Source organism: Schistocerca cancellata, unplaced genomic scaffold (genome assembly GCF_023864275.1).
Source record: "Schistocerca cancellata isolate TAMUIC-IGC-003103 unplaced genomic scaffold, iqSchCanc2.1 HiC_scaffold_426, whole genome shotgun sequence".
NCBI lineage: Eukaryota > Metazoa > Arthropoda > Insecta > Orthoptera > Acrididae > Schistocerca > Schistocerca cancellata.
The window spans coordinates 3,568,823-3,586,288 of NW_026046443.1; the positions used below are offsets into that span (position 1 = coordinate 3,568,823).

General features: G+C 43.9%; 1 protein-coding gene across 1 annotated transcript in view; it reads right to left on the bottom strand.

The window, feature by feature from the left end:
- LOC126124765 (estradiol 17-beta-dehydrogenase 2-like) overlaps positions 1-17,466 on the bottom strand; it is a 138,462-nt gene that overhangs the window by 14,597 nt on the left and 106,399 nt on the right. The window contains exon 6 of the mRNA XM_049915112.1: positions 11,362-11,454. Within this exon, the coding sequence (XP_049771069.1) occupies positions 11,362-11,454 (93 nt within the window). The remainder of the gene's footprint in view (positions 1-11,361; positions 11,455-17,466) is intronic.

The window sequence follows — 17,466 nt, forward strand, 5'->3', positions numbered from 1 at the left end:
AAGTTGGCATTTCTGTGGTTTCTGTGCACACAATCCTGCATGACGACCTGAAAATGCGAAAAGTGTCATCCAGGTGGGTGCCACGAATGCTGACGGGCGACCACATGGCTGCCCGTGTGGCATGTTGCCAAGCAATGTTGACGCGCAATGACAGCATGAATGGGACTTTCTTTTCGTCGGTTGTGACAATGGATGAGACGTGGATGCCATTTTTCAATCCAGAAACAAAGCGCCAGTCAGCTCAATGGAAGCACAGAGATTCATAGCCACCAAAAAAATTTTGGGTAACCGCCAGTGCTGAAAAAATAATGGTGTCTATGTTCTGGGACAGCGAGGGCGTAATCCTTACCCACTGCGTTCCAAAGGGCACTACGGTAACAGGTGCATCCTACGAAAATTTTTTGAAGAACAAATTCCTTCCTGCACTGCAACAAAAACGGCCGAGAAGGGCCGCGCGTGTGCTGTTTCACCAAGACAACGCACCCGCACATCGAGATAACGTTACGCAACAGTTTCTTCGTGATAACAACTTTGAAGTGATTCCTCATGCTCCCTACTCACCTGACCTGGCTCCTAGTGACTTTTGGCTTTTACGAACAATGAAAGACACTCTCCGTGGCCGCACAGTCACCAGCCGTGCTGCTATTGCCTCAGTGATTTTCCAGTGGTCAAAACAGACTCCTAAAGAAGCCTTCGCTGCTGCCATGGAATCATGGCGTCAGCGTTGTGAAAAATGTGTACGTCTGCAGGGCGATTACGTCGAGAAGTAACGCCAGTTTCATCGATTACGGGTGAGTAGTTAATTAGAAAAAAAAATCGGAGGCCTTAGAACTTGAATGCACCTCGTACAAACGTGAACGTTGCGGAACTTCGTTAAACGCTGAAGCCGACGCGGATGTTAACGTAGTTCGTCGGGGTCACCAAATGGGGGTGTTGGAGAAAACAATTCCTTTATTCCCACATATATTTAGCAATAACTTAACACTACACACACGACTGAATTGTGTAGACATGAACATCACGGAATAACTAACAAAAGCTAAGTCAAAGAATAACTATATCACTGCACGTAATTTAACACTTCACCTAATGTTTATGAAGCACTGTACACTTGTGGGGATCGATTGTCAGAAATAGGTCACTACACCAGCATGGAGGGTCACTGTAATGTTCGCTGACTTTTATATCGGTATTAGAGGCGAGTTTTTAACAAATTTAGATGTGCGCTAACGTTGTTTACCTTTATACAAATAATCAAATTATTCTCATCAGTAAGTTTTCTTTAAATTAGATCAGTAGCAGTGCCCATGTACGTTTTGCACTGTTACAGAACGAATTTTTACGTACTTTGGTCCCTTTAATGCGTGACACAAAGATCAAATTGTTGTTGTCAACTAATGTATAACTTATTTAATTTGTGACAATAAGGGAACCATGTGTATTATAACGAGTAATATAAATAATTTAGATTTTGATGTATTTAATTTGATTGTTTATTGTGTTTAGAAAGTGTCGAAGAATAATTGAACACTGGTCATTGCCATTGTACCTTAACCTCTATGTATTATTAGTAGCGCCAATATACTAATCATGTATATTTTTTTTTAAATCTTGTAGAGTCTTTTCTGGCCATTGGGATTAAGTTCGAAGTGGGACACATCTTTGAAGACAATTCTATTCCAGTCCAGTGATATTACAGCCCGAAGACTTGACTGGAGATGCTCCTGACAGCGCTGGAGTACCAACATGACTGTCACATGCCATACAGCACGTCAATCAGGAGAGATGGTCTGGGGTGCCATTTCTTCTCGTAGCAAGACCCCTTTGGTTGTCATCCGTGATTTCCATCCCATTCAAATAATTCCTCTGTGGTGCCTCGTTTTTTGTTCTAGGAGTGTATTTTAACCATTCAAACCATGTTCATTAATGGAAACAAAACTTGACACACTTATATTCTCGGATGATATATACACTCCTGGAAATTGAAATAAGAACACCGTGAATTCATTGTCCCAGGAAGGGGAAACTTTATTGACACATTCCTGGGGTCAGATACATCACATGATCACACTGACAGAACCACAGGCACATAGACACAGGCAACAGAGCATGCACAATGTCGCCACTAGTACAGTGTATATCCACCTTTCGCAGCAATGCAGGCTGCTATTCTCCCATGGAGACGATCGTAGAGATGCTGGATGTAGTCCTGTGGAACGGCTTGCCATGCCATTTCCACCTGGCGCCTCAGTTGGACCAGCGTTCGTGCTGGACGTGCAGACCGCGTGAGACGACGCTTCATCCAGTCCCAAACATGCTCAATGGGGGACAGATCCGGAGATCTTGCTGGCCAGGGTAGTTGACATACACCTTCTAGAGCACGTTGGGTGGCACGGGATACATGCGGACGTGCATTGTCCTGTTGGAACAGCACGCTCCCTTGCCGGTCTAGGAATGGTAGAACGATGGGTTCGATGACGGTTTGGATGTACCGTGCACTATTCAGTGTCCCCTTGACGATCACCAGTGGTGTACGGCCAGTGTAGGAGATCGCTCCCCACACCATGATGCCGGGTGTTGGCCCTGTGTGCCTCGGTCGTATGCAGTCCTGATTGTGGCGCTCACCTGCACGGCGCCAAACACGCATACGACCATCATTGGCACCAAGGCAGAAGCGACTCTCATCGCTGAAGACGACACGTCTCCATTCGTCCCTCCATTCACGCCTGTCGCGACACCACTGGAGGCGGGCTGCACGATGTTGGGGCGTGAGCGGAAGACGGCCTAACGGTGTGCGGGACCGTAGCCCAGCTTCATGGAGACGGTTGCGAATGGTCCTCGCCGATACCGCAGGAGCAACAGTGTCCCTAATTTGCTGGGAAGTGGCGGTGCGGTCCTCTACGGCACTGCGTAGGATCCTACGGTCTTGGCGTGCATCCGTGCGTCGCTGCGGTCCGGTCCCAGGTCGACGGGCACGTGCACCTTCCGCCGACCACTGGCGACAACATCGATGTGCTGTGGAGACCTCACGCCCCACGTGTTGAGCAATTCGGCGGTACGTCCACCCGGCCTCCCGCATGCCCACTATACGCCCTCGCTCAAAGTCCGTCAACTGCACATACGGTTCACGTCAACGCTGTCGCGGCATGCTACCAGTGTTAAAGACTGCGATGGAGCTCCGTATGCCACGGCAAACTGGCTGACACTGACGGCGGCGGTGCAAAAATGCTGCGCAGCTAGCGCCATTCGACGGCCAACACCGCGGTTCCTGGTGTGTCCGCTGTGCCGTGCGTTTGATCATTGCTTGTACAGCCCTCTCGCAGTGTCCGGAGCAAGTATGGTGGGTCTGACACACCGGTGTAAATGTGTTCTTTTTTCCATTTCCAGGAGTGTATTTCTTATTTGGAAAATGGCGAATATGGCGACTGCATGGAACGCAAACGCTTACCAGACTGTTGTAGTTACGTCTTAGAAATTTCCTTTTTCTTAACCAGATTTTGCTGGCAGACAAAGAATAAGAGAGCAGTGGCTTACAGTGTTCGTGAAGTCGACTTAGCCGGCAGATTACTGTTATGGCCGAAATCCTACATATTTTGAGACTTCTAAAAATTCTTGTGGAAAGATCGAATTTTTGTTCACAATCATAAATCTGCAATTATGTTTGAACATTACACCTAAGAAACTTGTGTGTGCGTTAATGTACTTGAAATCATTTATTATTTTAACAAATAATTTTATTTTGGTGAAAAATTGAATTTTTGTGGTGAAATACTATATTTTCGAGTTATAAATTTTCCATCTCTGTGTGTGGAGTCTTGTCCCACAGTGTTTTTGACCATGTTGTACGTAAACATTTCGTATTCCGTGCATTAGGAAGGAATCCGTGCTTATTACGAAAATATACATCTTATCTTTGGTCAGTTCGTTTATCTTTGCCTATGTCGTGTACATCTGGTTTTTATGAACATTACGGTTAATTCTTGGTATTATTTAATTTTGATTATGCAAGTACAAGACGTAAACGTTTTTAGTCAGGCCGGCCATCACAACTGACAACAGTAAATGTAGCAGCCTTTTTTGAAAGTTTGTAAGTACGTAACTACAATTGGGCCTACATAGAATGTACCAAAAATCGACGTTGGCTAGTGAATATTACAGATTTTGTTTTTCTAGTTTTGTACATCATGCATTATCATCTTCTCTCTTAAAATGTTGTTTGTCCAGGTTTGTTGTTTGTTCATAAACCCATTTTTGCTTTGGGCCACATTAATTGCATTCTTCCTGTAGCTGCCAATAATTGCCTATTTTTTGGGTGCTTACCTGCTTAGCGTAGTATTTTAGCCAATATTTGTTTTGCGCACTTACAGGCCCTGACAGGTTCGTTTTGGTACATCACCTTATTTAGTCCTAAAGACAGAATGTCAACTACCTGTTAAGGATGTTTTGAGTCACATGTGTTTTGTGCTTAGGATGTTGTTTTTGAGCCACATGCGTTTTGTGATAATTTAGGCATGAGAATACGAGTAGTATTGGGGCACTTTGTGAGCTCACCATCATGTTTTAGCTACTAATTTTGACAGATGTGTGTGTGTGTGTGTGTGTGTGTGTGTGTGTGTGTGTGTGTGTGTGTGTGTGTGTGTGTGGACGCATCGCGAAAGAATTATCCAAATGGGACGGGGTTCGGTAGATGTGACACAGACAAACAAATGATTAGAATTTCAGAAATATTGAATGGTTTATTCAAGAGAAGGATCGTCAGAAATTGGTCAAATCAGTAACGCAATGGCAACCTTTCGCCCTTATGCAAGCAATTAATCGGCTTGGCATTGATTGACAGAGTTGTTGGATGTGCTCCTGAGGGATGTCGTTCCAAATTCCGTCCAGTAAGAGCGTTTTATTCCCCCTATCGGTCTCCTGACTGGTTTGATGCGGCCCGCCGCTATTTCCTCTCCTGTACCAACCTCTTCATCTCAGAGTACCACTTCCAACCTACGTCCTCAATTATCTGCTGGATGTATCCCGATCTCTGTCCTCCTATACAGTTTTTGCCCTCTATAGCGCACCTTCTAGTACCGTGGAAGTTATTCCCTAATGTCGTAACAGAAGTCCCATCATCTTGTCCCTTATTCTTGTCAGAGTTTTCCACATATTCCTTTCCTCTCCGATTCTGTGCAGAACCTTCTCATTCCTTATTATCAGTCTACCAAATTTTCAACATTCATCTGTATCACCACATACCAAATGCTTCGATTCTCTTCTCTTCCCGCTTTCCCACAGTCCATGTTTCACTTTCATGCAAATCTGTCCTCAGAAAGTGCATTCTCAGAAATTTCTTTCTCAAATCAAGGCCTAGGTTTGATACTAGTAGACTTCTCTAGGCCAGGAGTGTCCTCCTTGCCAGTGCTGCTCTGCTTTTTATGTCCTCCTTGCTCCGCCCGTCATTGGTTATTTTGCCGCCTAAGTAGAAGAATTCCTTAACTTCATCTACTTTGTGGCCATCGATCCTAATCTTAAGTTTATAGCTGTTATCATTTCTGTTACATCTCATTACCTTCGTCTTCCTTCGATTTACTCTCAGTCCTTATTCTGTACTCATTAGACTGTTCGTTCCATTCAGCAGATCATGTAATTCGTTTTCACTTTCTCTGACGATAGCAATATCATCAGCGAATCGTATCATTGATACCCTTTCACCTTGAATTTTAATTTCACTCCTGAACCTATCTTTATTTCCATCATTGCTTCTTCGATCTACAGATCGAAGACTATATCCCTATCTTACCTCCTCTTTAATACGAGCACCTCGTTTGTGATCTTCCATTCTTATTATTCCCCCTTGGCTCCTGTACGCGTTGTATATTACCTGTCTCTTCCTATAGCTTACCCCTATTTTTCTCAGAATTTCGAACATCTTGCATACATTTGACACAGTTGAACGCCCTTCCCAGATTGACAAATCCTATGAACGTGTCTTGAGTTTTCTTTAGTCTTGCTTCCATTATCAAGCGCAGCGTTAGACTTGCCTGTGGTGCCTTTACCTTTCCTATAGTCAAACTGATTGTCATCTAACACTTTCTTTTCCATCCTTCTGTATATTATTCTCGTTAAAAACTTGGATGCCTGAGCTGTTAAGCTGATAACGTTTTTTGTTATTATTCTGGATTTACAATGTGAGTACATTTTTCCAGCACCTATTCTAGATTACAGTAAGTTACTAATTATTGTTCTCCACTCTTCTCTATTTGTCCATAAATCTTCAGGAATGTTGTTCTTCCTCATTGCTGACTGAACTCCCTGTTTCCATGTATCAGGTGGTCGTCCCCTTTTTCTTCTTCCAATTGGTACCCAGTCGATTATGCATTTTGGTAGCCTTTCCTGTTCCATTCGTCTGATGTGTCCATACCATTTAAGTTGTTTGTGCTCGATGAAATCAATAATTGAATTTTTACATTTCATCTTGTCTCTGATTACTTCATTTCTTATTCTTTCTCGTGCCATTTTGTTGTCCACACTTCTGAACCATATGTAATACTGCTCCTAACTATTGTTTTAAAAATCCTTATTTTGTTATCAGTTGTTATGTGTTTGTCCCAGAGAATTCCATTCAATAAAGAGAATGTCGTCTTTCCAGAATTTATTCTTGATCTAATTTCTTTGTCCTGTTTCCCATCATTTGTAATTTTCACACCTAAATATTTATATTCCTCAGTAGCTGTTATTGTTCCCATCCCTTCTTCTAATATTAAGTCTCCATTCACTCCACCAATTACCATGTACTTTGTTTTATTCATGTTTACATTTAGACCTGATTTTTTTATATTCTTGAATCAATTTTCTGGTCATATACTCTATGTCCTCATAGTCTTGGGCTATAATCAGTTGGTGATCTGCAAATTGTAACGAGTATATTGTTCTATCATTTATTGGTATTCCCATAGTGTGACATTTTTTCTTCCAGTTCTGTAAAGTTACTTCTGTATATATTTTATACAATGTAGGTGAGATGCTACATCCTTGACGCAATCCTTTTGTGACTTGGAATCCATGTGATAGATATTTACCAATTTTTATTTTTGAAATAGAATTTTTATATAAATTTTGAATTGCTTTAATTATTCTTGGATTTATTCCTATTGATATTAAAGCTTTCCATAAACTGGATAAAGGCACACTATCATAGGCTTTTTCTATATCTATGAATACTAAATGTATAGGTTGTGCCCGAACCATTTTTTTTCAATAATTTGTTGTAGGCAAAAGATATGATCAATTGTTGATCTTCCAGCTCTAAAACCTGCTTGTTGTTCAGCCTCCTTTTCTTTGTATTCTTGTTCTAACAAATATTTAATAATTCTTCCATATAATCTACTGAAGGTATTGGTCACTGTTATTCCCCTATAATTTTTACACTCATCTTTCGCTCCTTTTTTATGTATCACTGAAATCACTGATAACGCTTTAATTTTCGTACTTTACCGCTCTTGCAGTCCTCGGAATTGTGTGGATTATACTTTTCCGAAAGTCAGATGGAATATAGCCAGACTTACAGACTCTGCACACCAACGTGGACAGTCGTTTTGTTGCCACTTCTCCTAATGATTTTCGAAATTCTGGTGGAATGCGATCTACCCCTTTGCCGTATCTTAAGTCTTCCAAAAACTCTTTTAAATTCTGTTACCAGTACTGGATCCTTATCTCTTCTAAATCGACTTAGTTTCTTCTTCTATCACGTCAGACAATCTTCCCCCTCACAGAAGCCTTCAGTGTAATCTCTCCACCTGTCCTCCGCTCTCCCCTCTGCAATAGTGGAATTCCCGATGCACTCTTAGTGGTACAACCATTGACTTTTCATTATTCTGAGTCAGACCTTTCGACAATCATTTCTTTTTCCATTTCTTCACATTTTTCATGCAGCCATTTCGTCTTAGCTTCCCTGTACTTCCTATTTATTTCATTACTCAGTGTTTCTGTATTACTGAACTCCCCTGAACATTTTTGTACTTTCTTCTTTCATCGGCCAACTGAAGTCTTTCTTCTGTTATCCTTTGTTTCTTCGCAGTTACTTTCTTTGTATCTATGGCTTTCTTTCCAATTTCTGTGATTGTCCTTGTTAGAAACGACCACTCTTCTTCAGCTGAACTGCTTATTGAACTATTTCTTATCGCAATATCTATATCCTTTAAGGACTTTAATTATGTCTCTTCATTCCTTAGTAATTCCATATCCCACTTCTTTGCGTACTGATTCACCCTGACTAACGTCTTAAACTTCAGCCTTCTCTTCATCACACTAATACAATTGTGATCTGAGTCCATATCTGCTCCTGAGTACGCCTTACAATGCAGTATCTGGTTTCGGAATCTTTGTCTCACCACGATGTAACGGTGTTGATCTGCTGTCGTTTCTGATGAGAAAAACCTAACTGTTCACAGAAACACACTCTCTGTCCTACCTTCTTATTCATAACGAATCTTGCGCCCGTTATACCATTTCCTGCTCATGTTGATATTATCTATACTCATCTGAACAGAAATCCTTGTCTTCTTTCCATTTCACTTCACTGACCCCCCTCTACATCTAGACTGAGCCTTCGCATTTCGCTTTTCAGATTATCTAGCGTCTGTACCAAGTTCAAGCTTCTGACGTTCCACAGCCCGACTCGTAGACTGTTATCCTTTCGTTGGTTATCCCCCCTTGGCAGTCCCGTCCCGGAGATCGAAAGGGGGCCTATTCCGGAATCTTTTGCCAATGGAGAGATCATCATGACACTTTTTCAGCTACAGCCCACATGTCTGTGGGTACACATTATGTGTCTTTAATACAGTGGTTTCAATATCGTTCTGCATCCTCATTTCTTTGACCACTGTTGATTCCTTCTCCTGTAGGGGCAGTTTCCCACCCCAAGGGCAAGAGAGTGCCCTGAACTTCTGTCCGCTCCACCGCCCTCTTTGACAGGGCCGTTGCCAGAATGAGGTTCGCTTCTTATGCCAGAAGTCTTCGGCTGCCAATGTTGATTTTTATTTAAAATTCAAGAGCTGGCGGCGTTCCAACTCAAAACCGAGGACGTTTTGTTTACTAACCAGAGACGCTACCGCTAGACCATGTGTACAGAGTGTATCACATTGTCAAAATCGCAAGATGGTTGGAGGGCCCTGCTCATAATGTCCCAAACGTTGTCAGTTAGTGGAAGATCTGGTGACCTTGCTGGCCAAGTTAGGGCTTGGCAGTCACAAAAACATGCCAGAGAATTTCTCGACATTTGTTGACGGGCATTGTCTTGATGAAATATAAGTCCAGGAATGGCTTGCCATGGAGGACAACAAAACACGGGGAGCAGAATATCGTTGACGTACAACTGTGCTTAAGAGTGGGGCGGACGACAGCCAAAGGAACCTGCTATGATATGAAATGACACCCCTGACCATTACTCCTGGTTGTCTGGCCATATAATGGGTAACAATCAACTTTTTACCCCATCACTGTACAGTGCATTTACAGACATGTCTTTGTTGGTCATCGGAACTCAATTGAAAGCTGGACTCACCACTGAAGACAATTCTGTTTCAGTCAATGAGATTCCGGGGCTCGATGACCAGTGAAGACTTGTCTGGAGACGTCCAGGACAGTGGCAGGATAACAACCTGACTGTCACTCACTATGCGATCTGACAGTCAGGAATGATGGTCTCGTGTACCATTTAATTCCACACCAGGCCTCTTTGGTTGTGATCTGCGGCACCCTTACAGCACATCCGTACATCGACGGTATTCGTTGCCCTTCGTGGCAAGTCATCCTGGGCTTACATTTCAGCACGATAACGCCCTTCCGCACACGGCGAGAGTTTCTGCTGCTTGTCTTTGTGTTTGCCAAACCCTACGTTTGCCGGCGGGGCCTGCATATCTCTTCCGAATTGAGAACATTTCTAGCATTACAGGCAGATCTTGCCAACCTGTTTACGGTTTTGTCAATCTAACGCTCCAATTTGACAGAATTTGGCACGATGTCCATCAGGAGCACATCCAACAACTGCAAATAACCCTATCAATCAATGCCAAGCCAAGCCTAATAACTGTATGTATAAGGGGCAGCAGTCGACTAACGTGTTATAGGCGTGCTTAGTTTGTGAGGCTCTTTCCCTTGAATAAATTATCCATTTTTTCTGAAATTGTAATCATTTTTTGTCTGCAGATGTGCGTCTCATCTGTCAATTTCCGACCCACTTGGGTGATTCCTTCGTGGTGCGTTTTTTTCTGTTAGTGCGTGTATTACATGTGGAAATACGGCAAGTTATACTATTTGCGTAATATTTTTTGAATGAATATTTTTGGTCATGACTCAAAACATTCAAAGCTTTCTAATGCTTTTTACCATGGCAGAAAGTATCTGATCGTTGAAGATTTTTGAACATGGTGCTATTTTCAGGTCGTTTGGATACTTTTGAACATGACGCAAATATCAGATGGTTTGGATATTTTAGAACAAGGCACCATAATGGACACAATCGCAAGTGATGTAATTCTGGCATCTCCAGTATTTTGGAACTTTCAAAGATTTTTATCTAGTTTTTAATTTTTTATGTTTTCCCATCATATTGAATTTTTTAGTTTGCTGCCAACATCATCTTGCACTTTGCAATTTCCTGCTTACGCCATTTTGGATTTGCGGATTTACTGCCATCTGAAATCTTAGGATTTTAGTTTTCCTTCGACTTCAGCGACGGGACTGCATGTGTGACTAGTGGATGCTGCTAGATCTGTGTGCTGGCGCTCCCACAGCCATTTTACTCGCCAAGGGACACATTAATTCTCTTCCTCTTCAAGAGAAATGAAACTTTCTGAAATACGTACTCGCCATCATGTCGATTAGAACAGCATGTTCCTTTCCGTACAACTGGTCGTGAAGACGAGTCAACGAAATTTTTATTTTTTTTTATCTTTTTTGCTCAGCATGACTATAGTAACAGAAGATGTTTATTACAGGAATATGATCGCGCTGACTGTGTAGCATGCCACGGGATGCGCAGTGTGGGAACCACTGTACAAGGGAATTTTGACACATTATAACCCGGTCATAATAGATAGTGAAATAGCTAGCTGGAACACCAGAAGAAACAACCGGGAAAACACTACCGATTATGAACATACATTTAACACAACGTCTGAAAATACGGTACTTCCAAATAACGACCAGAGCAGTTATGACTAAATATAATTTGATGCGAATATTGTGGTGTCTCTCTTGCGAGAGTCTTGAGTTTTAATGCAGATAGCTATGCTGGAAGAATGTTTGCCATTGGCTCTGCACTTCTTTTAGCGCCTTTGGAAAGGATTTCGAGAAACGCCGATTATCTCAAGTACAAACCTGTGTATTACGGCCGACGCAGGCTGACACCATCTCGTCAATCACCTCTGAGATGTTCTTCAAAGCGATCGCCTTGGACGCTCTGAGAATTACCTGGTAGGACAGACAGTGTATTAGTTTTCAGATCAAAAACAGTGAAAAATGAAAAGCTGCAGAAAGACATATGATTTTTTTAGTCGATGCATAGTGCATGCGAAAGCAGGGTTACCAGGATTAAATAACAAGCGTCACACAATTTTAAAATTACGCAAACATTTTGATCATTTGATGTTTTTGGCTGGTCTACCCTCAAGAGTAGGTTTACCTGCCTAACTCGAAACGTTTTGTTGCTTTTGGTGCACCCGGCATCTTTCCTTTGCCTAGTATGAGTGTTACGTATGTATTAAGTGAAGATGACGTGATGAGGTGTGTGGTTATTCTAGTGATATGTTTGCGTTGACAAGCAAAAGACTGAAATTCATGATGGCATATACTCGAATCTCCTGCCCAATAGCACCAAAGTGGACGCAGAGCGTAATGGCTCCATTTGACGGACAAATCGTAATCAGGAATGCTGATGCCCTCACTCCATGTGACACTGTGGAGAAGCGACCGCTACAAAAGGAGAAATATTGCCAGTAGCCGGTCAATGTGGCCGAGCGGTTCTAGGCGCTTCAGCCTGGAAGCGCGCGACCGCTACGGTCGCAGGTTGGAATCCTGCCTCGGGCATGGATGTGTGTGTGATGTCCTTAGGTTAGTTAGGTTTAAGTAGTTCTAAGTTTTAGGGGACTGATGACTCCAGATGTTGAGTCTCATAAGTCCCATAGTGCTCAGAGCCATTTGAGCTATTGCCAACTAACACGGGGGGGGGGGGGGGGGGAGGGTGATTCCAGTGAGTAGGTTGCAGTAGTTATGCATAAATGAAGAGGCTTGCACGGGGTAGATTAACATTATGAGCTGCATAAAACCAGTCTTCAGACTGCAGACCACGGCAATAGCAGCATAGCAGCACTCAGGCGATGACCTAGGTTAGTTATTGCCAAACTTTTGCACTTTATGGTCACATCAAAATGCTGGACTTGGTGGCAAGTAATTTCTTAGAACTGGTTAACAGTTGTTGTGGGAAGAGACCTAACAGCGAGGTAATCGGTCTCATAGGATTAGGGAAGGACGGGGAAGGAAGTCGGCCGTGACCTTTCAAAGGAATCATCCTGGCATTTGCGTAGTGCGATTCAGGGACATCACGGAAAACCTAAATCAGGATGGCCGGTCGCGGGATTCGTAGAACTTTCTCGGATGGAATACTCGAGTCTTATAAGTTCATAGCGCCTCTCGGATCTCCGTTGACGCATTTCGCAAAGCAGACATGTCTACGGTGCATGTTGTTTCAGTAATTACTAATCAGGTTCCCTCAACCCGACGTCACCCAAAGCAAGTTCAGCAAAGGATTTGGAGACGTTTGTCTGTTAGATATAGATCCCGGCGCCAAAATTTCCTACCTAAAATTCTTACACGTCGCCGGTCATTAACGCACCCTTGTGTTGTGACTGTCCACCAGGAGGTAACCATTTTGAATCCTGATGGTGGAGGAAATTTTCAACGTCAGCACATCTCTGCCAAAAGGAGGGTGGGTGGTAATAACCAAACGTGGAGAAGATGTCATACGGTACGTTATTTATATAAGTACTTATTCCGAACTAATCTTCCAACCTTTTATCCAATGTAGATTGTACGAGGTGCATTCAAGTTCTAAGGCCTCCGATTTTTTTTTTCTCCGGACTGGAAAGAGATAGAAACATGCGCATTGTTTTAAAATGAGGCCGCATTCATTGTCAATACGTCCCAGAGATGGCAGCACCGTACAGCAGATGGAATTTTACCGCCAGCGGCGAGAATGAGAACTTTTTTAAATATTTAAAATGGCGACGTTTTCCTTACTTGAACAGTGTGCAATCATTCGTTTTCTGAATTTGCGTGGTGTGAAACCAATTGAAATTCATCAACAGTTGAAGGAGACATGTGGTGATGGAGTTATGGATGTGTCGAAAGTGCGTTCGTGGGTGCAACAGTTTAATGAAGGCAGAACATCGTGTGACAACAAATCGAAACAACCTCGGGCTCGCACAAGCCGGTCTGACGACATGATCGAGAAAGTGGAGAGAATTGTTTTGCGGGATCGCCGAATGACTGTTGAACAGATTGCCTCCAGAGTTGGCATTTCTGTGGGTTCTGTGCACACAATCCTGCATGACGACCTGAAAATGCGAAAAGTGTCATCCAGGTGGGTGCTACGAATGCTGACGGACGACCACATAGCTGCCCTTGTGGCATGTTGCCAAGCAATGTTGACGCGCAACGACAGCATGAATGGGACTTTCTTTTCGTCGGTTGTGTAATGGATGAGACGTGGATGCCATTTTTCAATCCAGAAACAAAGCGCCAGTCAGCTCAATGGAAGGACACAAATTCACCGCCACCAAAAAAATTTCGGGTAACCGCCAGTGGTGAAAAAATGATGGTGTCCATGTTCTGGGACAGCGAGGGCGTAATCCTTACGCATTGCGTTCCAAAGTGCACTACGGAAACAGGTGCATCCTACAAAAACGTTTTGAAGAACAAATTCCTTCCTGCACTGCTACAAAAACGTCCGGGAAGGGCTGCGCGTGTGCTGTTTCACCAAGACAACGCACCCGCACATCGAGCTAACGTTACGCAACAGTTTCTTCGTGATAACAACTTTGAAGTGATTCCTCATGCTCCCTACTCACCTGACGTGGCTCCTAGTGACTTTCGGCTTTTTCCAACAATGAAAGACACTCTCCATGGCCGCACATTCAGCAGCCGTGCTGCTATTGCCTCAGTGATTTTCCAGTGGTCAAAACAGACTCCTAAAGAAGCCTTCGCCGCTGCCATGGAATCATGGCGTCAGCGTTGTGAAAAATGTGTACGTCTGCAGGGCGATTACGTACAGAGTAACGCCAGTTTCATCGATTTCGGGTGAGTAGTTAATTAGAAAAAAAATTGGAGGCCTTAGAACTTGAATGCACCTCGTATATCGCACATTTCAATTGCAAAATTAATAAAAATGATGACTTCATAAAACCATTAAATAGTTTTTACTATCTGTATTACGTACATACAGAAAGTTTAAATAGACGTGTCATGTTGCACAGGAATTATTACATAACTTCCGCGAGCTATTTGTGATCTTACCATCGATCTGCACTAAACTAAACGATGGTACTCATCAGAACGACAGACTACCTCGCTACAATGAGACTGGTGTTAAATTTTTCCACTCAAAGTCACATTATACGGTCCACTTGAAGTTATTAAGTCAAAATAATCGTTTTCATTGTTTGAGACGAGCTGAGTGTTGTCAGGAAAGATAGCCTGGCGTCGTGTCGTTGGTCTCACTCCTCAAAGCGCCTCGCAAGACTTAAAGCGCTACGATACCAATGTCGAACATCGGAATCTTCAGGAGGCCACTCTCCTGAAATGCCCTGGGAGATCAAGAAACTGAACGTCCGGCCCTGCCTTTTCAATGAACCTGCCTAATGTACTCAAAACTTCAGCTGCCTCTGCGATTTTAACCCTCCCCCCCCTCCCGCACCTCCCACCATTATCAAACTGAAGATTCTTTCTTTTCTTTTCTCCCTATTGCAGTTTAGTACCCATACAATCGTCATCATTCGTCCATGCCATTACATCTGAAAATCTGCTATTCTATTCTTGACTGAACTCTTCATACTCCACGTTTCGCTTCCGTTCAGGGCTACACACACTGGATAAAAAACGGAATGTGCATATGGAATATTTTACCGCAAATCGTCTTTCTGGGAGTTTGGCCATCTTGTGCAAACCTTTTTCTTTGACGCCACTTCGACGACTTACGTGTCGACGATGAAGAAATGGTGATGATTTAACTAAGGTATTTGATTGTGTTGATCACAAAATATTGCTCCAGAAGTTGGACCGTTACGGAATATGAGGAGAAGCTCACAATTGGTTCACCTTTTACATCAAAACAGATAGCAAAATGTCATTATTCACAGTGTTTAGAATGGCTGTGATGTGTGGTCTGAGTGGGGTTTCTTGGAAATAAGCTGATATTGTTAACAAGAAACGACAATAAAGAACATATATATTGAGAGGCCAATGTGAGAATACCCAGACTAGTGAACAGGGATCGATATAAGGTTCGCGAAATTATACCACTTATGGCCCGAAACGCTCGTTTCTGAGCCAACAATATCCTTTTAGAATGGGAAGAGAAGTGGGGTTGGGGCCACTTCTGTTCCTTATTTATATAAATGATATGCCCCCTAATATTACGGATAACTCTAAAATATTTCTGTTTGCTGATGACACTAACTTGGTAGTAAAGGATTGGCTCAGTTCCAAACAGTGCAGTTCATGAAAAAGGTCATTGGTTGTAGAAAATAAACAAAAACTAAATCACAGTAAGACTTAGTTTCTAACACACAATTCAACAAAACCTGAAGTAAGTCATCGTTCGACACGAAAATTATTCTACTTTGCTTATTTTCATTCGCTTATGTCATATGGTATTATATTTTTGGTTTACTCTTCCCATTCTACAAGAATATTTTTGGCTCAGAAACGGGCGGTTCAGGCAATAAGTGGCGTCATTTGGCGAAGCATATGTCGATCTCTGTTCACAAGTCTGGGTATTCTCACATTGGCCTCGCAATAAACACTCCTGGAAATGGAAAAAAGAACACATTGACACCGGTTTGTCAGACCCACCATACTTGCTCCAGACACTGCGAGAGGGCTGTACAAGCAATGATCACACGCACGGCACAGCGGACACACCAGGAACCGCGGTGTTGGCCGTCGAATGGCGCTAGCTGCGCAGCATTTGTGCACCGCCGCCGTTAATGTCCGCCAGTTTGCCGTGGCATACAGAGCTCCATCGCAGTCTTTAACACTGGTAGCATGCCGCGACAGCGTGGACGTGAACCGTATGTGCAGTTGACGGACTTTGAGCGAGGGCGTATAGTGGGCATGCGGGAGGCCGGGTGGACGTACCGCCGAATTGCTCAACACGTGGGGCGTGAGGTCTCCACAGTACATCGATGTTGTCGCCAGTGGTCGGCGGAAGGCGCACGTGCCCGTCGACCTGGGACCGGACCGCAGCGACGCACGGATGCACGCCAAGACCGTAGGATCCTACGCAGTGCCGTAGGGGACTGCACCGCCACTTCCCAGCAAATTAGGGACACTGTTGCTCCTGGGGTATCGGCGAGGACCATTCGCAACCGTCTCCATGAAGCTGGGCTACGGTCCCGCACACCGTTAGGCCGTCTTCCGCTCACGCCCCAACATCGTGCAGCCCGCCTCCAGTGGTGTCGCGACAGGCGTGAATGGAGGGACGAATGGAGACGTGTCGTCTTCAGCGATGAGAGTCGCTTCTGCCTTGGTGCCAATGATGGTCGTATGCGTGTTTGGCGCCGTGCAGGTGAGCGCCACAATCAGGACTGCATACGACCGAGGCACACAGGGCCAACACCCGGCATCATGGTGTGGGGAGCGATCTCCTACACTGGCCGTACACCACTGGTGATCGTCGAGGGGACACTGAATAGTGCACGGTACATCCAAACCGTCATCGAACCCATAGTTCTACCATTCCTAGACCGGCAAGGGAACTTGCTGTTGCAACAGGACAATGCACGTCCGCATGTATCCCGTGCCACCCAACGTGCTCTAGAAGGTGTAAGTCAACTACCCTGGCCAGCAAGATCTCCGGATCTGTCCCCCATTGAGCATGTTTGGGACTGGATGAAGCGTCGTCTCACGCGGTCTGCACGTCCAGCACGAACGCTGGTCCAACTGAGGCGCCAGGTGGAAATGGCATGGCATGGCATGGCATGGCATGGCCGTTCCACAGGACTACATCCAGCATCTCTACGATCGTCTCCATGGGAGAATAGCAGCCTGCATTGCTATGAAAGGTGGATACACACTGTACTAGTGCCGACATTGTGCATGCTGTGTTGCCTGTGTCTATGTGCCTGTGGTTCTGTCAGTGTGATCATGTGATGTATCTGACCCCAGGAATGTGTCAATAAAGTTTCCCCTTCCTGGGACAATGAATTC